The sequence below is a fragment of the Pyxicephalus adspersus genome, chromosome 3 (assembly GCF_032062135.1).
Source record: "Pyxicephalus adspersus chromosome 3, UCB_Pads_2.0, whole genome shotgun sequence".
NCBI classification, from domain to species: domain Eukaryota; kingdom Metazoa; phylum Chordata; class Amphibia; order Anura; family Pyxicephalidae; genus Pyxicephalus; species Pyxicephalus adspersus.
In genome coordinates this window covers 143,077,684-143,104,442 of record NC_092860.1, presented here as the reverse complement: position 1 = coordinate 143,104,442, position 26,759 = coordinate 143,077,684, and the positions used below count along the sequence as shown (strand labels likewise).

Genomic DNA, 26,759 nt, shown 5'->3' with positions numbered 1-26,759 from the left:
GATATGGACAAGCTGGTGACGGACAAGCTCCCTGGAATCCGGCAGGTCAGAGCAATAATGTTGAGAGTTCACACTGAAATGGATAAACTTAGAGATTCTGACATGCTATAAGAGTAATAGAACAATAAATCTTTACTCATTGTTCCTCGCAGAGGTAGGGAGATTAAAAGAAAAAGTTTTGGATGGAAATTCTAACGGTGACATTTCTAGAAATATGCATGTTTAAATCATGGAGCTGGTTTGGCCCATGGAATAAGCAACAGGGTCCTAATGGTGCCTCCTCATCCCTCCATCCCAGCAGTATATACTTTTGCTTTATTTGTCTACCGTAACCAAATGTCAAACCAAATATCCAGTACTCCCTGGTATTGGAAAGCATGTGACTCACCCCTTTTCATCCCATTTGTTTGGTGACTTGGAAATTACACAGCTCAGTAATAAAAATAAAATGAAGATTTTGTTTTAGTAATGTTGAGCTTTCAGAGAGGTTTTCCTAACGTCACAAAGATGAGAAGTAAGGTGGAACTTGTCAATCACAGGACAACAATAAAAAATTTTAGCCTCTAGGTAGGCTAGTTGGGAAACACTGTCCAAAAATAACCCAAAACATTTGACTTAGCTTTCCAATGTCTTTATTGAGATGCTTTGTTTTTATCTGCAATTTGTATTTTATTGTAGATCCTGGAAAAGAAAGAAGGTTTGTTTCGGAAACACATGATGGGAAAACGTGTGGACTATGCTGCACGATCTGTTATATGTCCTGACATGTACATCAACACCAATGAGATTGGAATACCAATGGTATGTAAAAAGCATATAATGTGGTTATTCTTGGTATACAGAAGATGGGCAGTACTGAGTAAGAATAGCTTACAGGTCCTCCATTAGTCACTGGACACTTGTCATATACAAATCTCTTGTGGTTTCTGTTTCAAGTCCTGTCCTGGGGTCACGCTTCTTCCCCATAGATACAGTACGTTGAGTTGAAGTTCTTACCCTAGATCAGGAAATGTTACTGATAAAAAATAAAGAGAGAAAAAGCTTGCAAATAAAAAAAAAAAAAAATAATGCAGCCATCAATCACATGAAAGGACTGGTGAGCTGCAAAATACTACCGGTAATTTTTCATCACATCTGTCACTTTAACATTTACTGTCCTCAATAGGGACACAGACAAAAATACCTGACCGTGCATCTGATTCTTCCATATGTGCTAGCCTTTAAATGGAAACTACTGTAAATTTAACTACAAGAGAATATAGCATCTGCTATCGTTATTGATAGAATCACTTATACATCATGAATTACCTTCCTTTATGGTAGCAGGATATGCCTAATTCAATCCACCAGAGGAAAAATGTCTTAATATTGTGTGTGTTATAGAAAGAGAGCTTTGTATAATTGACGTTCTGGTCTTGCCTGCTGATTGACCTTTTTTTATTTTCTCTGTAAGGTGTTTGCTACAAAGCTGACCTACCCCCAGCCCGTTACGCCATGGAACGTGCAGGAGCTGAGACAGGCTGTTATGAATGGGCCGAGTCTCCACCCTGGAGCCACCATAGTGGTCAATGAAGATGGCTCACGTACAATATTGAGCTCTGCTGATACCGCACAGAGGGAAGCCATTGCAAAGCAGCTCCTCACTCCATCCACCGGCAAGCAAAAATTGACTTCCAAGATTGTGAGTCTCAAAATGAGTATTGTTTCAGTAATGTTGAGTATTTTTGCTTCAAAGTGGACATACTGGTTGGAACTTTTCTGTTTCTTCTCTGGCCTTGAGTATCTGATAGGAATGCTGGAGACGCATGCCTTGGTGGCTTGCACTTTTGCATTACTGCACTAGGGTTTAGGAGTTTCATGTTGGCCAAGGCACAATTTGCTTGGGTTTCATTTGGGTACTTTAGTTTTTCCTCACTTGCAAATATCAGGTCTTTGCGATTCTTAATGCTCATTGTGTCATGTCATACAGGTGTATCGCCATGTGAAGAGTGGAGATGTCCTGCTGCTTAACCGGCAGCCCACCTTACACAGACCGTCCATACAGGCCCACAAAGCTCGGATACTTCCTGGGGAGAAGGTCCTGAGGCTGCACTATGCCAATTGCAAGGCCTACAATGCTGATTTTGATGGAGACGAAATGAATGCTCACTTCCCTCAGAGTGAACTAGGCCGGGCAGAGGCCTACACCTTAGCGTGTACTGATCAGCAATATTTGGTGCCTAAGGTACTATAGATCTAAAATGTTCCTGTTTGTTTTTAGAGCTTCAAGACCATCTACTCCACTGTCAATGTTTGTTGGCGTCTTACTAAAGTGGCCCTAAATTAAAGAGGGGGCGTTAGATTGTGAGTTCCTCTGACGCCCATTTACTAATATGACTCTGTACAACACTATATAATATGTTGGTGCTATATAAATTCAAGATAATTATAGTAATCACATTGCCATGGCTGCAGAAATACTTTTCAGCTGGTCTCCTTTGATTCAAGGCTTGGTGGTTTCCCAGCTATTATCTGTTAACCACAAAACAACATGAGGGGGTTGTAGCCAATTAGAAGCAGCCTGGAACAATAATGATGCTACTCCACAGTATGGAGAGAGCGTGGTCACTAGGACAGTAAGTATGTTATTAGCAGCCTCTTAGGGAGTAAATAAAGAAAAAAATTTAGCCGCCAAAAGAAAAGTCTGGTGGGCTGCAATATATAAAAGTAATGCTATTTTTGGTGATCATGTTATAGTGATTTGAACAGAAACAAATCATTCACCTAGTCCAGAAATCTGAATATCTCCTGAAAAAAATTATGATTTTTTGTGTTTCATGTTGTCTGCTACTTTCATTTAAACACTTTTTTTTTTTTATTCTACAAAGGATGGGACACCATTGGCAGGTCTGATCCAGGATCACATGGTGTCCGGGGCTAGTATGACCACCCGAGGTTGCTTCTTCACCAGAGAACAGTACATGGAGTTGGTCTACAGGGGTCTGACAGATAAGAGAGGCCGGGTAAAAACACTCCCACCAGCAATCATGAAACCATGCAAACTGTGGACAGGCAAGCAGGTAAAGCAAATCAACAGCTATAACTGTTATAAATCCTTATTTCCTGATGATGGCCAAAGTTTTTCTTTCCCTTAATATGTTCTTTGCTTTTTGCTTGTTTTTGAAAGGGTACTTTTACAATATTTTCCCCAGAATTTCTTTAAACTGGGTGGGAAGAAGCTGTAGGTGGATGGCAGCCCCTGTATTTGTATCTCAGCCTTTCAGTAACCACCCAAAAACAGCCTAGTGGTTACCAAAAGGGCCGTGTGCACCACCCTGCTAAAAGGGGCTGGGGATAACAGTGCTCTCATTCATGCCTTATCCTGGTATGTATTTTTTACATGATGAGAATAAAAGAAAAGGGGGCACTTCTAATCTACTCCACTGTCTTAAGTTGGCCCATTTTATATACATATAGTGAGCATGTGTTGATGTGAAATTGGCACAGCTATGGGTGAATGCACTCACGTGAATTGCCTATAGACTCCAGTAATGCACAGAGCAATGTTAAGGAATAATCTGGTTGATCTGGCAGGGTGACAGACCATTATTCTGACAGTAGAGTATTTGTTAATACTCGGATGTATTGAGACTAATAGTCCCATTGAAATGCACTACAACAGACATATTTTTCCATCCCAATGATCTGCAACACATAGTAATGCATGATAAGGGCCATGTTTCTCATTATATTACAATGTTAACAAGTCTCTTTAATAAATGGCAACTACATTCCGATGTGTCAATATTTTATTTTGTTAGACAAATCTGTTCTGTTAATATACTGTTGTCTCAGGTTTGTTCTATGAATTAATTTTAGATTACAGACAAACTTTAACGTGTACATTTCATATAAATGAATACAAGTAAATTCTAAATTCATTGCACATCAGACTACCCCTCATCCCTGTATGCAGGGTGGTGGATGGTGTCACAACAATCAGATGAAAATGTTTTGCCAGCACGTCATGTCACTTTGTTTAATGGTGGCACCCCTAGTGGTTTGGCATGGTTGCAACGTCAAGAAAAAGGCATTAGGTATATATTTTCACCTGTGTAAAGACACACCTACATGGATCCATTTATCCCTAGTCCGGAGAAGATTTTATAGACCTGAAAATATCATATTAGGAATTATTTTCCAATTGTATCTGCAATATTATCATGCTGTTATGTATTTGTGGTATGTATTTATTCCCACCAGGTGGTGCTGTAGTCCCACCATGTTATTACCAATGTTAGCAACTGATTAATATATAAAAAGTTGGTATTCCAGCAGCTGAACTTACATCTACATTGTAGTATGTTACTACTACGACTTTTTTTTGTTTGTTTTTTGCTGAAATGAGTATATTTTTACGCTTTTTCTGTTTGTTCTAACACAGGTAGTTTCTACGTTACTTATCAACGTAATTCCAGATCATCACAAGCCTCTTAACTTAACAGGAAAAGCAAAGATTGGTGGGAAGGCATGGGTGAAACCCCCATACAAGCAAATACCAGGCTTCAACTCTGAGTCCATGTGCGAGTCTCAAGTAAGTAATACAGTTGTTTTGCTTTATTGACTTTCCTGTAATAGCTTTAGTTTATCACTTTTTTTTTTTATTTTCTAACATATAAAGTGTGGTTTACCACAAGGTTTGACCATGGACAGACCCTCTTTTCAAGAAAGATAACAAAACTGAGAGCTGAAACTTTTATAAAAGAACAGTCAGGGTTTGAATGATGGACTATGGAGGTGGTGGGTTGTCATGATTTGTGATTGGTATTGGTGTAAAGTACTGCCATGGTCTGAAAGAAATTGAGGGAAATCAATTCCAACAATTTGCTTCAAATTAACAGTTCATATAAATTTGAAAAAGAATGGTCAGAACAAATAGTTCCGGCATGGTCAATGTTTGGCAATTAAATAGTTTTATTGGGTATTTCGGACACTTTCCTCTACACAGAACTAAAATATCTCTTTTATTCCTCATAGTATGATCTACTGCAGATACATTGTTTCTTAATATTTCTCCTCCCTTCACCACCTTTGCAGGTTATTATCCGTAGTGGAGAATTGCTATGCGGTGTCTTAGACAAAGCTCAATATGGCAGCTCATCCTTTGGACTTGTTCACTCTTGCTATGAGCTGTATGGTGGAGAGACCAGCGGAAACCTTCTCACCTGCCTGGCTCGCCTCTTCACGGCTTACTTGCAGCTCTATCGTGGCTTTACCATGGGTAAGTGGAATAATCAATTTGCTGGAGTAACAAATAATAAAACTGTCTTTATACTAAACAATGGCAGCCAGTTTGATTAATGAATAAGAGCAAAGGGGGATGGGGCTATTTATGTAACGGTGCTTTTCACATGCATTGATAATTGAAATGACTCTTTACACAATTTATAGTGGGAAGATGTTCAGCTCGGCCTCTTATGTTTTTGCTGCCAATGCTGCTTGCTATTTAAAGCTGTCAGTCACTGATTTTGATGATTTCTAGGAGTGGAGGACATTCTGGTTCGACCCTATGCTGATTCTAAAAGAGAGAAGATTGTGGAAAGTTCTGCGCGTTGTGGTGGACATGTAAGTTAGATGATATAATTAATGTGTTTTCTAATTATCTTTATAAATTGGTCTTTATGTGATATCTAAAAAACATGGATCCAAGTAATAATCTCTTCTGCTTCTTACATAATCTTAAAGCCAAAATGTTTTGAAATCTTTCTGTAACCCCTAATAAACAATAGGAAGCTGCTTTCTATTATGGTCCTTCCAGAGAAAATTGATTTATCATGCTGTATAACAACAGCATAACAACAGTATGTTTAATAGGGCAGCTTTGTTTTCTAGGCTGTTAGAGCTGCTTTCAACCTCTCAGAGATGGCTTCAGACGAGGAGGCCGTGGGGAAGTGGCAGGATGCCCATCTAAACAAAGACCAAAGGGACTTCAACATGGTGGATTTGAAATTTAAGGAAGAAGTTAACAAGTTCAGCAATGAAATCAATAAGGTGAGTTTTTGGATAAATGGCAAATGTTCTGTCACTAGCCAGGTGGTGGTGATATTGGTGGGGCTTTGATATTTTGTCTGGACTCTGTCACTTGATCATATGCTCCATGTTGCTTCACAAGATCCTAGTTCCTTCTCCCTGAATAAACAAACACCTTTTATTTTTCCCATCCTTTAAGCTTTTATGCTTGATAAAGCCAATGTACACATTTATGAATCTTTCTTTCATTTATGAAGTGCTCTCGAACTATTGTAACTTTTAGGTGGTCAAATTATCATTTTCTTTGTAGATATTTCATGCAAGTCTTGTTTTGGTTCTTGTATTCTCTAGGTCTGCATGCCATTGGGTCTGCACAGACGTTTCCCAGAGAATAACTTGCAGCTGATGGTTCTGTCTGGAGCCAAAGGTTCAACAGTGAATACTATGCAGGTATTCTTTTACTTCTTTTACTTTTTTTTTTCACTCATTTACCAAATTCCTTTTTAAGTCCAACCCTTCTTTCCCATGAAAAAATGTAAATGTACAAATTTTTTGTGGTTTTTACCTTCAGAAATATTTCAGTTTTGCTCAGCCCTGCCATGTATGTTCAGATAAGTGAATCCACTTTCAACACCTTCTGTGTTGCCTTCTGGCTTAGTGTACTGTAAAGAAAAATCATTACACCCCAAGTCCTGCCTGTGTTTCTTTCCTTTCTTTAATTTAACTGAACTCCCCTACCAGCTCTCAGTGCCTAAAACATGCAAAATTGTCAGCATTTTGTAATACAGAAGATCCTGTTTGGCAAATGGTGCATAACTTCTCAATGTGATGTTCTGTGCAGGGGACTGTGGGGAAAAAAAAGCTTGGACACAATACAGACAGGTATACTGGTAGTTATAAAATATACCTAATCCCTTCGCCTATTCCCAGCCTGGAGCAATACCAAGTCATTAAAGTGTCCCTGTCACCATATATCTAAGCGTCTCCTGTATACCACTACAGGTTGTACAAGTTCCTGGAAGGAATCATAGCTTGCAGCAGGGGCGGCTCCTATCCAACACAGCATAAATGTGTTGCAGCCAAAAATTAAAAGCAACAACATTTTAATAGAAGGGTTGCAGGAATCGTTAGCATTGGGTAATTTACATTTACAGAGTTTTACCTTGAGTACAAGTAACCCTGTGTTGATTGGGTCATATTAACATGCTTCCCTTTGTGTTAATGGATTGCCTTTTTCTGCTAGTAAATGGGCATCTTGACTAGTGACTGTCCTATTCTTCACAGATTTCCTGTCTGCTTGGTCAGATCGAATTGGAAGGTCGACGACCACCGCTGATGCCATCAGGAAAGTCTTTGCCTTGTTTCAAGCCCTACGACTTCTCACCGGGATCCGGTGGTTTCGTAACCGGACGCTTTCTTACTGGCATCAAACCTTCGGTAACTTTAGCATTATGTCACCTTGGACAAACGCGTACTTTGTTTCTAGCATTAGTTGTGTTAGCTGTTAACCTATTTTCTTCAACTTTTTTAAAGAGGAAACCCAGTCCTTTTACAGTGTTTTGTGCATTTGTACATGACTAATTTCATGTACATTTTAGTGGTTAGCGAGGCCTAACTCCAACCCTCCTGATAATCACTGGGATCAATTAGAATGCTGATTGTAAGATAACCCCTCTCATCCAGCATCAGTACCTGACCTCATATATGCATACATAGCTGAATGGGCACAAATGCCCACAGACATTCTCCAAAATCTTGTGGAAAGCCTTCTTAGAAGAATGGAGCCTGTTAAAGAAAAAAAAAAAAAAATTACTTTTAATAAAATTAAATAAAATTTGCAAAATCGATAAACCCGAACCAAGGTCGGGTTTAACGGTCGGGTAGATAATAATAATAATAGCATAAAAAATGGCAGCATTACCCTTAGGAGGCTGTCTTATGCAAGTTCAGTGCACCTCTACTATATCAAAAAGCATTTCTATATTGTATGGACATCCCAATTGTTTCTACTTCCTAAACAAAAAAGATCTTTTATCCTAGGAATTCTTCTTCCATTGTATGGCTGGGAGAGAAGGCTTGGTAGACACTGCTGTGAAAACAAGTCGTTCTGGATACTTGCAGAGGTCAGTATTCTTCTAGTGTGTAGGCTATATCATCTTTGACATAATTTACAAACCTCTGTCTGCTGTAAGTTAACATATATTGCCAATTTTAAGATTAAGAAACCCTTCTATCATGTTAAAAAACATATCCCTTCTCTTTAGCTAATTGCGTTTTACTCTTACAGGCATATGTGCTGTAAACTTGACAACATTTACAATGATACCTTTTTAGCACTTTATTTTCTCAAAATATTACTATAAGATTGTATTAAGATATCACCTTTTGGATCAGAATGACAAAAGCCTTTTCCCCTGTACAGGTGTGTTATTAAACATCTGGAAGGTCTAGTTGTCCAATATGATCTCACAGTGCGTGACAGCGATGGCAGTGTGATTCAGTTTCTGTATGGAGAAGATGGGCTGGATGTTCCCAAGACACAGTTTCTACAGCCAAAGCTGTTCCCATTCATTGCTGATAATTATGAGGTATGGCACATTTTACTGTACTGTCGGAAATTCATATTAAAAGTTATTTTCTTTAATGACTAATTTTTGGGTTCACATATATAGTAATAAAGTCCATAAGTGATATTGACGGCTATGGTATTTAAGGATTTAGGCAAAGGTTGTCGCAGATTCATAAGTTTTCTGTTTTGAACAAATAGATGTTTCACCACACTGTTTCCAGGTTAAATACCAAACAGGTCGGTCTGCATTCCATGGGCTTGATTTATTAAAGCTCCACAAGGCTGGAGCAAATACACTTACATCAGTAAAGCTGGGTGATCCAGTAAACCCCGGAATAGATTTCTGAAAACATTTTTGCTATTTGTTAGCAAATGTTTTCAATCCAGGACCAGATTTATTCCAGGTTTGCTGGATCACCCAGTTTCACCAAAGAAAGTGTATCCTCTCCAGCCTTAGAGAACTTTAAAAAAATCAGGCCCTATGTTCCCACCTGAACTATTCTGGGCGTTCTTATTAAGAAAGCTATTTGCATCGCTTTTGATTAGGATAAGCAATGTAAGAGCAATCTCTTACCAGGGAATGTGAAGAATTTCAGGTTGCAGACTTCTACACCTTTAGGCTATACAGAAATAGTACGAAAAGGAAAAAAAAGGTTTCTTGTGTATGGTATGCCTTCTTTGTTCCCCTTAGTGTTTTGCTTATTTTATCAAATTGCAGGAATATTGCCTTCCTTTTGCTTCCCTTCTCGTTCTTGCACTTTATCCGTCACCCCTTCATTCCAGTCACTTCTGTAGGTATTGTCTCCAGGGTTTCCCTGAGATCCTTGTTGAGGGCTCTGGTAGTTGTTTTTTTTTTTTTCTAATAATCAAAATGTTTCCCATCACAATTGGGATTTCCTAACTGGAAGATCTGTGGAACTCCAGAAGTCAGCTGTGGACCATTTAGCTAACTAGTATTCCTCATGGTGGTTTTTGGGTTATGTGTTTCCAAGTCTTTCAGATGAGTCATTTTAGAGCCATGGAAGTTTCTTTTTCACATCCCTAGATGTTTTCAGCTTCAAATTCAGTCCTTGCATTGGATAGCAGTGTAAGACACCTTGTTGATATGGGAACTTTAGAGGTTATAGAGAGCACCTGCTCAGCGCCACTGCCTGCAAGATACATCAAATTTTGAATATCTGGCACTATCTGGCTGAGTTGGTTCTGAATGAACTAAATACATAAATCTATATTATATAATATATAAGTACATAAAAAGCTTGCCTTGTTCGGATCTAATGTTTAATGTAAAGGGCTTCCACGCCTGGTTAGAACTGGATGTTCTATTGTATGACCCTGGATGGTCTATTCTATGACTATTGTATGACCTTCACTGTGCACCTTACTTGCAGGTAATAGATGCCGACTTTGACAATCCTCATTCTTTTGGTACAATTTTATTTGCTTTGTATTATCCTCAGAGGTGTCCTCCTTTGTTGTCTGCAGTTGAATGTTTGTGTATCCATCTCTTTTTTTTATATCCACAAAACATATTTGCCCCTCAGGAATCCAAGAAAAGTTTTTTTTAAGGCGTTTACAAAAATCCTATTTATCTACCTAATTTTGATCATAAAATGATACGTTATTTAGAATGATCACATCATACTTCTGATATAAAGGTGTTTAGGTGCATGTATGTGAGGTTGATGTCATGTTAATAATCAATGTTGGGTTATTTATTTATTTCCTTATCTCTAGTTACATTATCTTTATGGTCTGGGTAATAATCAATATGGATTAAAAGTCCTAGATAAGGTTTTTTTGTGTCTCTTATCTATTCTGTAAATGTTTGTACAGTGTGTCCTATATGGATTAGGGGAGAATGGGTTCCTTGACAAGATAGTAGCAGCTTTGATCTCCCATTCCTTCATTTGACTAAAGCTGCGTACACACTTCCAATTTTTGTCGTTGGAAAGGATCTTTCACGATCCTTTCCAACGACAAGGGACTGCACGATGTCGTCCGGACGATGGACGACACCGACTGTACACACGGCAGATTTTCGCCCGATAATTGGCCGATGCCGATTATCGGGCAATAAAAATCTGACGTGTGTACGTAGCTTTAGGTTTAAAAGGTACCAGATAAGCCCCTGAATTTGAATGGTCATGGATTACCTCCATTTGCCTGCAATTCATTTTCCTTTCTGCAGTAATTGGCATTTACACAGCTCTAACCATTGTGCTTTTTCTCTGTTTTAATGCAGAAACATGAAAAGTTTGATGGTTGTATCTGGTGCCTCAAGACATTCACTGGGTCTAAGGCTACGTACACTGGTTCTCATACGTTAATCAGCTCAGGGCCTATACCGGACGAGAATCTGGAGTGTGTACAGCGATCGACGTCCGAACGACCTTTCTAGGGGATCCACAGACGATGGACGATGAGCTATCTTAGTTGAAGTGAAGGGGAGGGAGCGCAGCAGGGTGCCGTTCCGTTGTTCTGCCCCCTCCCTTCCCCATAGAGCAGAACAGTGCCGTATGTACAGCACTCATTCATGCATCATGCAGTCGTTAGTCGTGAAAGACCCTTTCCAATGTCAATTATTGCACATGTGTACAAAGCCTTAGGCTACGTGGCCATGTTATATTTTTTTTTTATTGGAAACGATTCAAAGACGAATGAACAATTGCTGTAGATACAGTTCCATTCTGCTCTATACGGGGGGGGGGGACAAGCAAGGGGCACCCGATGCATTCTCTAACCTTCACTTGCATTGCAGTCGTTCAAGAATCCGTCAGGACGGATCCATGATTGTCGTTGGACCGTTGGACAGCCACCGTACACACGCCAGATTCTTGTCCGATACCAGCCCTAAGGAGAGAACTGTCTGATGTGTGTACATAGCCGTAGGCTCTTCGTAAGGGCTGTGGACCATATATCTCTCAAGAGAAGTGGCATAGTTACATATCCATAATTCCCAGCAGTGTTCTCCCCAGCCCCTTTTAGCCGGGCGCACCACCCGGCACATTTCAGTAACCACCTGGCTGTTTTTGGGTGGTTACTGATGCGTTGGGTCACAATACAGGGGCCACCACCCGCCTAAAGTTTCTTGCCACCCAGCTTAAAAAACATTCTGGGTTGAGGACTGCCCAGATATTTAGAACTAGGATGCTGCTTTTCTCACTGTCTCTACTTTTCTTTCCCCCAGCAAATCCCCAAAAAGCTCTGCCATTTGGGCTACTTACTTTGCTGCTTAGCTGGATCACACATTATAATATGTGTGAGGATAGCACACTGGAAACATTTCAGAATGACAACTTCAGATCATACAATATAAAAAAAAATCTACAGCAGCCATATGTTATTACAGGGTCACTAAGAAATTCAATTATTTAGAAATACAAAACAAAGGTATTTTATTAACAAATAGTATAAGCCCTAAACTCTGTTTTTATGTTAACTTCCAGCCATATTCTGCACTGCAGCACATGAATTGAGAAAAGAATAGACAGCATTAGGTGAAAATATATATCCCCGTTCCATTTTTAAGCCAGCATGTTTTTATTGCAGAAGGGCAGGCAATGGATAAAACAAAATTAGTCTAGGTTCACACCTGCAGTGAGATTGTAGTGCCTCATACCAGGAACCACTTCTACATGGTAGCATCTCCTTGCAATAGCCCCATATGGAATGAATAGGGGCAGCAGTGACGGGTACTAGTAGCGTTTAGTGCTGCCAGCAGTCAAATTATGATGCTTTCTGCAGCACTCCAAAAACAAATAAATAAAACATATCAATAAAGTAATTTGGAGGGAATGCAGACGGGAAGGGGAAGTGCACTAGGAGAAAAACTTTTTAGTCTGTCAAGAGATAGTGGTGGTGCCAAGCCTAAACCAATAGATATAGAAGAAGAAAGAAAGAAAGAAAAAAAGGCTTTTCTTAGGCACCTAAATATTTGGCCTAATAATCTAGGTGGATGTATGCTTACAGGTGGCCCTTTTTCTCCATATTTTGTGCACCCAAAAATAACACCCTTTGGGTGTTGTTAATCATTAACATCTGGTCCAGAATAATTTTCTTCTTTCACTGAGACTATCAAGATTGAATATCTGAAATACATACTTTGGTAATATAGGAAATCATCATAGGAATATACAATTTGATTACTCTCATCATGTAGTGGTTCTTTTTTCCAAGTGATATTTTCTTAATTATTTTAATAACTGGTATATATCCCCTACAGTGTTTTTTTCATATGAATTAACTTCCTTACTCCTGTGAGCGGTTACCATAAAATAAACTTTCTAAACCTACCCTTCTGACACCTGACTGTTATGTTATTTGACATCATTCTTCCCCACTCCACGTAGTTTAATTTCTATGTTGTCTATCCTGAAAATACTGAAGGTTGAGTACCTACATCCCCAGTGGTGTTACTCAAAGATCCCCTGATGAAGACCTCTTAGGGCGAAACGTGTCGGGAATTAAATAACGTGTATTTTTTACCTTTTTAAGCCTAATATTTAGGTGCCTAAAAAGAGCTTTCTTTTTCAATATCTAAAAATGCACAATTACCACATCAGCACCTTGCCAGCAGCTTGAATGCTCGTCCCGTAGATCCAGGTTCTTCACGAGTGCAAAACTAGCCAGTTAACCCACCAATAAGTGTTTTTTTTGGTATTGTAAATGTTGTGGTTGAAAACATGAGGACGCCATGCAGGTAGTGGTGTAGCCAGGATTTAAACCCAATATCCTAGTGCTGCAAAGCCAATTATGTCACCTGAACACGTTATGGAGGATGTTCTTATTGTGACTCAGTGTCTTGCTATAAATGCTGCAAATTTAAATGCATAAATCAAGCTCTCCCACATTTAAAATGTGACCCCTTTACAAAATCATCTGTGGTTAGACTATTTATTATTTAGGCTATTACTAAATTTAATGTGCTGAAAATGAAGAATACAGGTATTTAGCAGTCTTCCTTAGGAAAAAAAAACTACTCTTGCTTAGTAGAACAAGCTGACTTTTGTAGAAGGCAAAGTATTTGTAAACTTTTTTACCCAAACATAGATCATATAGGTTGGGCATGTGTGCATTCGATGGGGTGTGGGTTTAGGTTGCCATGGAAGGTAATTCTATGGAAGAGCATTATATGTACTATGTGCCATATGGTATACATGGACAGGGGCAATACATTGACTCCCTGGGGCCATAAAGCCTTCTCCAGCTGGAATTTACAATGTTTACTATAGATGTTTCTGTATGTTAATAATGGATCCTGGTGTAGAATTCTCCACACTGCAACCTTTGAAACCCAATTATTGATTTTCTTCTAGAAGTTAAGAAGTTAAGTTTAGCAAGGCTTTGACAGCCTGGTGCGCTTTGAGCAATGCACAGCTACTAACTTTTCATAATTTCTCACTCATTACCAAATGTTATAATACGTGTATGTGTCTAATATTCTGAATTTTGTGCTGGCCATGTGTCTAACACAGAGCTGCTGGTCACATTGTGTCTGCTGATCGGGATGGACGGTACCGCTGCTTAGTTGTGCTGGAGGCTAACCCAAGCCACGTTAATGGATCTCATGACCAGTGGCTCATCCTAAGTCTTGTGACTGGCACCATGGATGAGAAGAATTTTCAGACTTTAGGAGAAAAGGATTTTTCATCTGTTTTTTTTTTTTTTTTAATTATGTTCAGATTGGTAATTTTGTATATTAAAAGCTAGTATACATTGCCAGTGTTCAATAATAACAACTAGATGATTATTCCATTCACAGTATGTGTACCTGGACAGCAAAGGTACCAATGACAATTGTTGTAAACCCACAAACTTCTATAGTCACAATATCCAGCAAATGATTGTGTGAAAGTCAGAAATACTCTTCCTATTTATCTAAACAAAGACTGGTGCAATATTGTCTTTGGAAAGGATTTTTCCATTGAGTGCCATTCTTCTCTATGGAGAGGGGAGGGGGAGAACGACTGACCGGCACCATACTGCGCTCTCTTCCCTTCACTTCCATTACTATTGTCTGTCATCCGTGGATCCGCCAGGTTGGTTATCTGGACGACGAGCGCTGTACACATGCCAGATTCTTATCCGATATCAGCCCTGAGGTGAATATCTGATGAGAATCATCTGACGTATGTATCTAGCCAAAAGGTTTTGGAGAAAAAAAACCTAGGTTGCCTAGAAGTGAAATCTGTCCATTTGAGACATAAAAAGAAAAAAATATCTGATGGAGTTTTTGTCGAGGTCCAGTATTCTCTTCAGGATATTTTTTTAAAGCTGGATGGGAAGAAGTTGGAGTTGGTGGCTGCCCCTGTATTGTGACTGAACTTTTCGGTAACCACTTAAAAACAGCTGGGTGATTACTGAAATGTGTTGGGTGGTGCATCAAGCTCAAAGATTCTGGGGAGAACACTGAAGTATGTAATTAGCTGTACTCCAATGACAGAGATCATTTTGCTTGGTTAAGAGAGAAATCCACAAGGCATTCCATGCTTTTTTGAGAGCCAAAAATTGTTTATATTGCTGGTAAACTATATAAAAATTGGTTTAGGCTTGTAAAGAAACTTTTTAAAATAGTCTTATTTACATGGAATGAATGCCTATAAGTCTCATTTTGTATATTTTTTTTTTTTTTTTTTATCTGTATCAGGTTATAAAGCAGGCCAAGCGATTGGATGAGGTCCTGTCAAAGATAGACTCTGAGCAAGCAGCCCGTCAAAGCCATGCTATTAGGAAATGGAAAGCCAAGCACCCCACACCGTACCAGAGATTGGGAGCTTTCTTGTTGTACTCCCAGAAGAAGATGGCTGCTGTCAGGGCCATTTGTGGAACTGAGAATTTAGAGAACGGCAGGGAACTGGCTGCCAAGCAGGTGAGACGCTGACTTCCTGCCCATATTAACCCTCTGGCGTTCTAATTATGTCCGTATTTTTATCTCAAAAGCGGTACACTGCTTTTGCGTGGAAATTTTGGTGCTTGATATTTTAGGCCTGTAATTCTTAGGAATAACTTCCGGGTATGATAACGTTTGAAACACAAATCATAAATTATAATATAATAATAATATTGTTTATATAATAATATAATAAAAGTTAATAATTTTATAAATAAAATAAACTTTATTTAAAAAAACTTTATTTTTTAATTTGTCCAAACAAGGTTCCAATTATAGAATAAACTTTTGGATTTATTCGGAATTATTTTTATAACTTTTCTGTGATCAAATTTTCTGCTTTTAAATTTCCCGCACGGCCACACCTCCCCAGCACACCGAAGCTTTTCCGCATCACATCAATCGAGCGGAGGATGTGATGCAGAAACCATCTGGGGATCGCTGAGGATGCCGCTGGATCAAGGGGAGCAAATAGGATTTTTTTTTCTTCCCTACCCCAAGTGTGGCTCGGGGTTTCCGCTTTTGGTGTGTAAAAGGCGGTTAATAAAGCATCACAAAACGCAAAGGTTAAGACTATGAAATGTAACTTTTTCATGTTAAGGAGGATAAAACGGAGACAGTTATGCATTTTAAATTCCCCCGTTTTTTTATTTTTTTTATTTTGAGTGGGAGAAGTTGTAGGTGGGTGGTGGTCCCTGAATTGTGACCCAACTTTTCAGTAACCTTCCAAAAACATCCTGGTGGTCACTGAAAAATGCCGGGTGGCACGTCCATCTAAAAGGGGGCTAGGGAGAGAACCCTGCCTCTATCCTATATCAGGATATAAGATAAGGTTCCATCAAATCTGAAAGTGAGTCCAGAACTCTTTCTGAGATGATAGAGGGGGTTCTTAATACAACCCTGAGCCAAGTTAAAAATACAAGTTATCCATAACTATTTAAATGAAACTCTCGTGCTGAAATGTGAACTTTTCCCTCCTGATTAGTTGTAGACTGTAAATAATCCTGGGCAAACTGTTACAGATATATTACTTTTGACCCAGAAGTGGTCCCAAAAATCTTAAATAGCATCGGCTTTACATTTACCCTACTGTAGCCAAAATATTGGACTCTTCCTAATGCCATACGCATTGGAATAATGTACTTATATTTATTATTAGTGACTGTAAATATGGTCTTTTTTTCCAGCTGATAAATAGTTGGTTCTCCTTGGATAAGAAGTCTCGGAAGAAATACATAAAGCGGGCAGCTCATCTTCCTGACCCTTGCTTGTCAGTCTTCCGGCCAGATCTGTATTTTGGATCTGTATCTGAATCCTTCCAAGAGAAAGTGGATCAATACAGCCAGAAGGTCTATGCTGAGGGGAGCAAGGCTTACCGCACGTCTGATATTTCAGCTGACAGGTATGTGGCAACTTGCATTGTGGTGTAAACTCATGCTGGGACATTAGGATTTACTTTCTTTTTCGTGTTGTCTTTTGTGTATGTGCATATGTATTTGTATATGTAACTTTGTAAGTCATTAAAAGCTTCAGCAATTGATGGTGGTAAGCAGTTGCAGCAGCAAATTGTTCAGGAAACGCATTTTGGTTTTCCTTAATAATGATGTTTCAATTAAGTCTTGGGAAAATGACTATGACAGTTTTTCTCAACTTTTATGGATGAACCTTTGAACTACATTTTAGGTGTTTAGAGAACCCCTGCTATCATTTCTATATCCACAGCTCACAGTACATTAGGGTGGTGGTCTTTAGAAAGAGTGCTTCTGGTCATAGGGATGAATATCACCCTTTCAGATGGCCAAAAAAATATTGTTGTCAGTTAAACTGACCTGAGACACACAAATTGTTCATTGCTCAAGGAACCCCTAAAAACCTCTGGAGGAACTCTGCTTGAGAAACATTGGACTATACTGTTGCTGAAACCCCAAATGATTTTGACCATTTGACTCATGCAGCAATCCGCCCCAAAATGCAGTTCAAAGAAAAGCTGACCAAGAGAAACATGGCAACTGCCTGTAAATTCTTTCTGCAAATTCTGGCTGATGTGCACTAAAAATGTGTTTTTTGTCCCTGCAGTTTGGGAACGTTGCTGCAGCTAAAGTGGCAGAGAGCTCTATGTGATCCCGGTGAGGCTGTGGGGCTTCTGGCAGCTCAGAGCATTGGGGAGCCTTCTACACAGATGACACTGAACACCTTTCACTTTGCTGGTAGAGGAGAAATGAATGTCACCTTGGGTATTCCCAGGTAAGCATTGTAGGTAAAGCCAGAATTCATCATTGATATTGTGATTTACGCCCACCCTGCTACTATTTACTTGCCTGATGCACATTTAACTTTTGTGTCCATTTATATTGAGAGTAGAAATGCCATCTACTCTTTATGACAAACTTTCATGGTGCATTCATTAAAAGTATGTGAAGCCAGAGGTTCCACTCAGAAAGATGGCAGGAACAAAGTATTATCACCTTATAACCTGGAATCTAAAAAAATAAAAAAAAAAGATTTTTGTGAAAAAGATTTAGTGACATTTCAAAGTACAAAAAAAATAAATATTTAGGATTTTACAGACTGGCTTTAGATCTACCTTAAATCATATACAAACATCTCTGCATTAAAAGAGATAGCATGGTTTTGTGCTTTGACACTGCCGAATTATTGCTGGGTTTGCTCTTACTACTTTTGTTAATATTTACAGGCTTAGAGAAATCCTGCTGGTTGCCAGCTCCAATATTGGAACTCCTATGATGCGAGTTCCTGTGCTACCCACCAGGAAATCCATTAAGAAAGTACAGAACCTGAAAAAGTGGCTGACTCGAGTGCATCTATCGGAGGTAATTTAATAGTTTTAAGGATTATGCAAAATTTCTTTAGCCTTTTTCTATCATCTCTTGTTACCTTATTAGAGGAAATATTTACGTTCCTGGGGCGTCCTAAGCCATTTTTAGCCCTTGGATCGAGAGGGAAGTGTTAGAATGTCTATCGGGTTTTTAATTGTTATGCAGGTATATGTGTGCGGTATTGCTACATCTTTTTGGTGGTGAATGGGAACTTTGGTTACTCAACTCTTGAAGGGTCTTGAAGTGTGGATCTTTTAAAGCATTGGAAGATTGTGCAGGTTGGTGAGGAGCGTTGTTTGTTAGTAGAAAGGCTTAAAAGTTCCACCTGATTGTAGATTGTATGCCAGTTGTATGCCAAATCACTGGCATACAACATATCCAACATGTTTCAAGGGATGTGGAACCTCTCTTCTTCAGGGCTGCCTGTGCCCTTCTTGATGCAGAAAGTTTGCATCTTGAAAGATACTTATTTTATTTTTAATTTAAACATTTATTTGGTAAGTACAAAGGCAAACATAAAATGTATACAGAATTATATAGAAATTATTAATATTATACAGCATTTATATAGCGCCAACATATATTACGCAGCGTTGTACATATGATAGCGGTAGCCAATGACAGAAAGTTACAGACAGTGACACAGGCAGGGAAGAGGACCCTGCTACGGAGAGCTTACAATCTACACAGTGGGGGAAGTCTCACACACGAGGAGGGGGGATATGGAGTGATGGGTATTGGTGAGTGTTTTAAGAGACAGAAGACGGGTAGGCAAGTCTCAAAAGGTGTGTTTTGAGTGTTCTTTTAAATAAGTGGAACATCGGATCAAACGGAATAGGACGAGGAAGACCGTTCCAGAGAATCGGGACATTATCTTTTGAAACTAATTTTCTATTTATACCCTTACAACTCAAACTGTTTAAAAAATACATTGAGTTATGGAGGGTGCATAGGTCATTTTTCTGGGCAGCGGAAGGAATTGGATGCAGCTTGTAGTTCTTGCACTTAAAGTCAAATTTAAAAGATCTCACGGTCATGTGTCTTTATATGCTAAAACCTATTAGTAGTTATCACAAACAAATGATGACATTCTAAAATGTGGTTGGCTTTCTTTTCATGAATCATTTGACAGTAACCATTTATCTTCTCCAAAAAAAACAGATGACGTGTCTTTGTAGATGATATCAAGAAGTGGTTTTGTCCTCAGAATATTAAGCTTGTTTGTTTACGATTTAATGTGCCCTGGCTCCCACGGGTTTTATGTCATTGACTGTTTCTATAACTGTAAAAAATAAATCCTGACATTGGAATTTTAATGCAACCAGATCAGATTACAACAATATATTTTAAAAACTTGCCACAAACATTCCCTGGTGGGAATCCGTTACTGCCATTTAAATATATGAACCTGGAAGTTTCTTCACCTGGAAATATTTGAGGAATTCTTTGATTCGTGCCCTTGGCGGACAATGAAAATAACACTTTTGGGTTTGTTCTGTATGACTTTTTTTGCCTATAACTGAATTGCAAAAAAATGCAACATATTAATTTTTGCTCCCACTGTGCGCCAATTTGGGCTCTTGTTCACTTAGTTTACTAAATATGAGAATGTGTGGCTTATCTTTAGGTTGGGGCTGTGTTAGGTGACACATCCCTGTGTGGTTGGAATGGATGAGCATTGAAGCCAAATGCTGGTAGATAAAATGAGCAATAAAATCCCAATGCAGGAAGTTGGCATAAGTCTTTACAAATACTAGTGTGGCTAGTAGTTAATAGGTTCACTAAGAAATAACTTCTACTTCTTGTTTTGTTTAAAATTACTGATATACATGGGCATTCTGAGATGAAAACCACCTGCTGTCTCGAGTTTGTTAGAGATAGAGAGAGAGGGTCTGAAGGATATCGTCTTCTTTCCTTCCTGCATAAACTCATGGTGTACTGCGAGACCAGCAAACCTCATATCGCATTTTACACACCTAGTACAATATCTAAAGCATTAGTAGTTTTTAACCAAAAGTATACCAAATGTGAAAGAATTTGGAATACACTCAACTCTTTATACAGAAAGCATTTGCTGATTGTGTTATCTTTTTTATTAATGTGTGTTTGTTATTGATTCTGGAATCCATTTTAATGAAAGAAATTAAATATTAAGACTCGACTTGAACCTGTGAAACCGATATGAAAATGTGATTGCATTCCTTGTTGTTGCACATTGAAGGGCGTTCATATTTGTATATTGTGTTAGGTAAATGGTTGGTGAATGTTATGTATTGAACCATTCATTTTATAGACACTTCTTTGGCCTCCTGCGGACCCACTACTGCATTCCCAGACACTTCAACACAATGGCTATTTACAGTTTGGCATAGATTAATATGGGAAGGGCTGCTTGAACATGTAGCACTACCTGTCACCATGGGGGAATTGAGGTGTGTAGAAACACCTACTTTAGGTTCTATAATGCCATTGCTTTTGGTACTTAGAAGAGTTTAAAAAAAACTCATCACCCTACAAAGATCCCGAGATGTGCATGCAACATGAAAGATTTTAGATTTTTCTTGTCATGGTTACAGGTGATGCATAAATTGGATGTGGAGGAAAGCTTCCGGTTAGAAGAGAAGTCCCAAAAATACCAAGAGTACAAACTTAAGTTCCATTTCTTACCATACGAGTATTACAAACAGGAGAAATGCTTGGAACCTGAAGACATTCTTCACTTTATGGAGACCAGGTAGGTTCAATGTCATCAGGTGGGGGCGTAAAATATATAGATCTTCTTTGGTAGGGGTCCTTAAAGAATGTCAAGGGAAAAAAAAAAACTTGTTTTATACGAGTGTCAAGGACCTAAATTTAACTTTTCATGTTCCAAAAACGTATTGTGCCCCTTCATTCCTGTTTTGAGCTGACAATGTTTGTGAAATCCAAAATTTATGTTGGCAGCCCTGGCTACTCCATTTTCTAGTGGTTACAAAGGTCCCCCTTTCCGCAGCATTGTCTTTATAACCTTTTTTGTTGTGAACAGAAAGTTATAAGTATCACCAATATAACAAAAACCCTTTTCGCTAATCCAAAGGAAGTAAATATGAGTTTATTGACAAACCTTGCAGCTTGCAGGTTACTATTTGTAGGTAGAAAATGTACATGTAAAGGGTAAAAATCGCATATTTCAGTCTGCAGTGCCTAGATGAGGGTAGAACCATGTGATATGAAATCTCATTGGAAAATGCAATGAACTAGAGGGTCTTCTGGTATGATTGTGTTAGTTCTACTTTCTAGTTGTACCAGGCGGTGCTGAGAAGTTCCTGGCTTTTCCCAGAAATAAGAGTCAGAGTTGTGAAATAACACATTTATTCAACATATTCCCCCTGAGACTGATACACTTGGTACAGTGTAGTTGCAGCTTTTCTACACCGCTCAAATAAAAATCCTTTGGGCCGCAAACCAGCTCTCAGCAGCTGTTTTTACGTCGGAAATGTCCTCAAAATGTTGCCTGCAGGTGTTTCTTCAAATTCCGGAACAGATAATAGTCCGAAGGGCCAGGTCAGGTGAGTAGGGGGGATGGTGGACCAATTGGAAACCCAGGGTGTTCAATTTTGCAGCCACAATGTTGGACGTGTGCGCAGGTGCATTGTCCTGCAAACAAAAAAAAAAAAAGGATCCCTTTGGTCAACTTTCCACTGCATTATGTCTTAATTGCCTCCTTCAGCTGGTTCAGGAGGTTAGCATAAGACTGTCTGGTGATACTAGAGCCCTGGGGTAGGTAGACCACCAACGGAATACCGTCTTTGTCCCAGAAAACGTACGCCATGACTTTTTTGGCCGATTTCTGGGTTTGGAACTTCTTCGGCCACAGGGAACCGCTGTGGCGCCATTCCTTTGACTGTTCCTTGGTTTCAGGATCATAGATTTGGAGCCAGGTTTCATCCTCAGTCACTAACCTAGCCAAAAAAGTCCTGTGCAGCTTTAAAATGGGCCCTGGAGAAACAAAAACTTCATGACGGCCCGTAAATCCAACGACGTGAAACTTGCTTGTGCCTCTGCCATCACGGAAAAAAGTTTTAGGAATCGCAAAGACCTGATATTTGCACAGTTACATACTAAGATATTAGGCTGTCATATGCCCCCACACTCATTTTTCTATTTCATCTGGAAGGGGGCAAAGCCAGGAACTTCTCAGCACCCCCTCGTATTGAGAGATTTATCAGAATGTCAGATTTGTTCATATCTTTTAATAAATTCTTTCACTTCTGCAGGTTTTTCAAAATAATGCTTGATGCCATTAAAAGGAGAAGTTCAAAACTTTCCAACTACAGGGATCTTACTGCCCGCAGAGCAACACGGATAGATTTGGATGAAGATGGGGAGGATACGGAAGCCCAGGTAAGTAGACACAAGAGTCACCCTGTATTTTATGTCCTTTGCAGTCCCTATCCACAGCAAGAGTCAATAGAATTCCTGCAAGTCTGATGAAGCCAAAACTTACATGAGGGGCATGACTGGGATGATTGATGTCACCGAGGTGTATACAAGTTGAATGTAATTCTACAAGCCAAATGTATTTTAGGCCAGTGAGATAAAAATGACAACAAAACTTCTATAGGACCCATTCACACTATGTCCCTTGGTTGTGTTGCTCAAGGCAGAATTCATTGTGTTTAATGGGCCTAGCTCAGTGATGTGCCTTGGGTGAAAATGGAGCATGCTGCATGGGAGATATGTATTTAATGTATTTATTTATATATTACTTACCTATTATAGAGATCTGTGTTGGGTGCTGCCAATAGAGATGTGATATTGGCAGTCCCAGTACAACTACGTCATTCTGTCTGTTGGTCTGGAACTATGTATGCACCATTCTATGGGAGGTTAATCAGCCGTAGCTCAAGGAACCCCTAGCAACTTCTAGAGGAACTCTGCTTGGGAATGGCCATTTTCTAGTATTCCTCAGTGCTCCTCCCCTGGCAGCTACATTTAAAGTCATGTAAGGTGATATAGGGGATGGAAAAGGGGATCTGGTCCAGAAAGGGGTCGTTGCAGGGTCTTTTCAAACAAAGTAGGTTTTTGTCTGTGTCTCATTTGCATAATTCCTTACACGTCCCAACCATTGTCACCACGAGAGTAAATCTAATAAAGCCACAATTATTAGTTAAATCCTCAGCAATCAGCGAGAATACCTGTCATTTACTATTACCCTGCAAAATTGGGGGGCTTGCAGCTAATTGCTAGACCTGGGCACTATCACATGACTATTGCAATGACCTCTCCAATGCTTTTATGTCACTGATGCAGCCAATTTTAGCCACAGGAACGAATTGTTATAAGTGCATAAGGGCAAGGTGACGGTCTCACTTTATTGATAGATTGCATGCCTGATTTAGAAACCTACACCGATATCTGTAAATGCAGATTTATGACAGTGGTGTATCTGTTCTGCCTGGGACTAAAAAATTCCGGACATCATGCGTAGCAATCGGGTTCTTATCAAGTCCTCCAGCTGGTTTTATTATTATAAAGCAGGAAGTAATACAGAAATAACTGCAATGTTTAGTATTTCTTTTGATTGCTGGGCCACTATGCCAAGATCACAGCCAAATGTGAAGCACTGTTTTATTGATTCTCATATCTTAATGAGCTGACAAACGATTGAAGATAAATGTCTGGTTTTAGTAATGCAGCCTTAAACCTGCTTGACTTGTTGTCTGATAAAGTAAATACAATATGGACGGATTGTAGAGCTCCATAGAGACTCTCCCTTAAGCCTTTCTTGCCCAGGGGTCATTAAATCCTAAATACCCCGGGCCTAATATTGATTTTGTGTAACTTGACAATTGATTTGTATTTTAGTCCTTTCAGCGCTATACTTAACCCTGTATGGCATGGTAGGGTCCTTATTTTATTTTCTGCTGAAGATAATGCTTTTTAGGTCTTTTCCTTGCTCCAATTTGCTATTTGTGTCTGCAGACTGAGCTCATCTCTCTGATCTCTTGCTTTCCCTTTATAAAAGCATGCTCCTACTTATCACACATAACACAACTGATTTCATGTGTTGCTTCTCCCTCTGTCTCAGTTCTGTAAAGGTGATGGTAACATTTTTAACTGGAACTAAACTCCCCCCTCCTCGCTCCATTTCTAGTGCCGACATATTCATCCTTGATAGGTCAGGATAGAAAATTGTAACTATTGCTTGCAAGCAGCAGTCAGGTATGCTGAGATCTTACATGCATGCGTAACTCATTGTACATTCAACAGAAGATGGAAAATAGGCAAATCAAGTTGCTTTATTGCGAAAGAGACGTAGGATGTGTCTCCTGCAGTAAAGAGCTGCCTGCTTCAATTTTTTTATTTTATTTTACAGGTTTAGTCCTGCTTTAATACCAGATATGTACGCCACATGCATTCATGTCCATCAGCTATAATAAAGTTAGATGGAGGGTTTTCCATTATTTGCCATAAATCTTTTAAGCACACACATAGAAAATACAAATGTCACCTTTATATTTTAAACCAAATCACTATTGCTAAAGAACATAACCAGCGAGACAGCCTTATATTATTATTATTATTATTATTATTATTATTATTATTAATAAACAGGATTTATATAGCGACAACATATTACGCAGCGCTGTACATTAAATAGGGATTGCAAATGACAGACTAATACAGACAGTGATATAGGAGGAGAGGACCCTGCCCCGAAGAGCTTACAATCTAGTAAATGAATTGTAATGTAGCCTGTAGAACTGATATGAAGTCACATCTCTTGTCGCTTATCTCAACAGGAGGGTCAGGAAGGAGCAAATGAAGAACCAACTATAATGAATGCAGAGGCTGAAGAAGGAGATGCAGATGCTACTGATGCAAATAGAAAAAAGAAACAAGAAGAAGAGGTTTGTGTTACAATTTTTAGACTTGTAAATAAGGATGTTGGGCAGTGACAACTGATTTCATTTACACACAGGGACTCTATAGCACTCACTGATCTGTGGTGAATATAGATTCATATAAAAGCATGGGAACTCAAACTGCTATCTCTTTTTAACAAAAATGTTTAATCCAAAATGAACAAGGTAGGGATGGGGAAAGTATTATGGAAAGGTGGTTGTAGGCACAGGGCATTGTGAAAGGGAAAGGTTCACTTTTTTGTGAATAACAGATAAAAGTGATCAGGTTGATGTAAAGCTCTTTGAATCACTTCTATCTGCACTTGCCTCAGTCATTCTGTAATGCGGCTTTGGGGAGGCAGTAAATATTTGGAAGCATTGTTGTTTGTGAGCATGGGAGAGAAGAAATTGGTAACTGGCAAACAAAACTATAATTTACCATGGTCTGCGAAGGTTAAACAAGAATGTGCAGAGAACGCAAAACACCCCATTAAAAATTTGGCACAAGGCAATAAAAGGGACAGGCAATGTGCTTTCTGCTATAAGTATTCTTACCTGTCTGATCACTGTCGCAGCTGTCAAAATTGGTTGCCAGAACACCGGCTTCCCCTGTAGGTGCCAGGAATGAATGAACAGCCAATCACAATGAGCCATTATAATGAATCATTCCAAATACAATTACCTTCTGAAAATTAACTCCTAATTTCGGTCCCTGCCTAATATATCATTTATATATACATTTTTTTATTGTTTCTTATCTCTCTGATTTGGATTTAGTATTTTTTTTTTGCATAGGAGCAAGGCAAATAGCAAGTTTTAACAAAGCATACCGTTTTCATTTGTCTTCAAAGAATATTCTGTCTTACAAAAATAAATAGCGATCATAATGGGAGTAATGACTGTAAGCAAGTTGTTGGCAGGCTTCAGTAAGCTTTGGCACTATGTGAAACCCACTGAAAGCCTGGTAAAACCTGGTTGTTTAAAGTTATGCACAACATCCCGCATGAGCCAACACTCATCTGTATTTAATATGCCAAAACCAGATCTGAGGGTTGCTACTAAAGCTTCAACAAAGCTGCTTGATATCTGCTGGTAAATAATGCTTAGTAAATGTTTGCTGCACACATTGCTCTCAAGCGAGCTGAAGGCCTTTTAAGGTTTTCTTATCACTGAATAAGGGAGATGATCTACAGAAAGGAAGGTATGTGATAGTGATAACTTATAAAATCTTCTCCAATTGCTGATGTTTGATTTTCGATAAGCTGGTGCCTGGGAGTGTCAGAAGTATATTGTCAACACTCACTTTCCTTTATAAACCAGACCGCTTATGTGACACAGGCTTTACCATTTTTTGGTCAAAATTGTGGACTAAAAAAATTGGATGACTGTTGGTTCGTGCTTGCACAGCCCATAATGATTGGATCATGCTTGTTTGGCACCTGACTCATGATGGTTGGACCATGCTTGTATGACCAAGTGACCCATAATAGATGGATCATGCTTGGATGGCAGAATGACCCATGATGGATGGATCATGCTTGGATGGCAGAATGACCCATGATGGT

At 39.0% G+C, this 26,759-nt stretch overlaps 1 protein-coding gene across 1 annotated transcript in view; it reads left to right on the top strand.

Moving 5' to 3' along the window:
* The window catches only part of POLR1A (RNA polymerase I subunit A), a gene marked incomplete in the record, with an annotated part of 56,654 nt that overhangs the window by 17,563 nt on the left and 12,332 nt on the right, over positions 1-26,759 (top strand). The window contains 20 exon segments of the mRNA XM_072406593.1: positions 1-45; positions 679-801; positions 1,454-1,681; positions 1,970-2,224; positions 2,868-3,059; positions 4,424-4,573; positions 5,077-5,260; positions 5,522-5,604; positions 5,872-6,030; positions 6,361-6,459; positions 7,294-7,446; positions 8,050-8,132; positions 8,432-8,597; positions 15,228-15,449; positions 16,658-16,872; positions 17,547-17,714; positions 18,166-18,301; positions 20,884-21,041; positions 22,564-22,690; positions 25,093-25,200. Of these exon segments, the coding sequence (XP_072262694.1) occupies positions 1-45; positions 679-801; positions 1,454-1,681; positions 1,970-2,224; positions 2,868-3,059; positions 4,424-4,573; positions 5,077-5,260; positions 5,522-5,604; positions 5,872-6,030; positions 6,361-6,459; positions 7,294-7,446; positions 8,050-8,132; positions 8,432-8,597; positions 15,228-15,449; positions 16,658-16,872; positions 17,547-17,714; positions 18,166-18,301; positions 20,884-21,041; positions 22,564-22,690; positions 25,093-25,200 (3,054 nt within the window).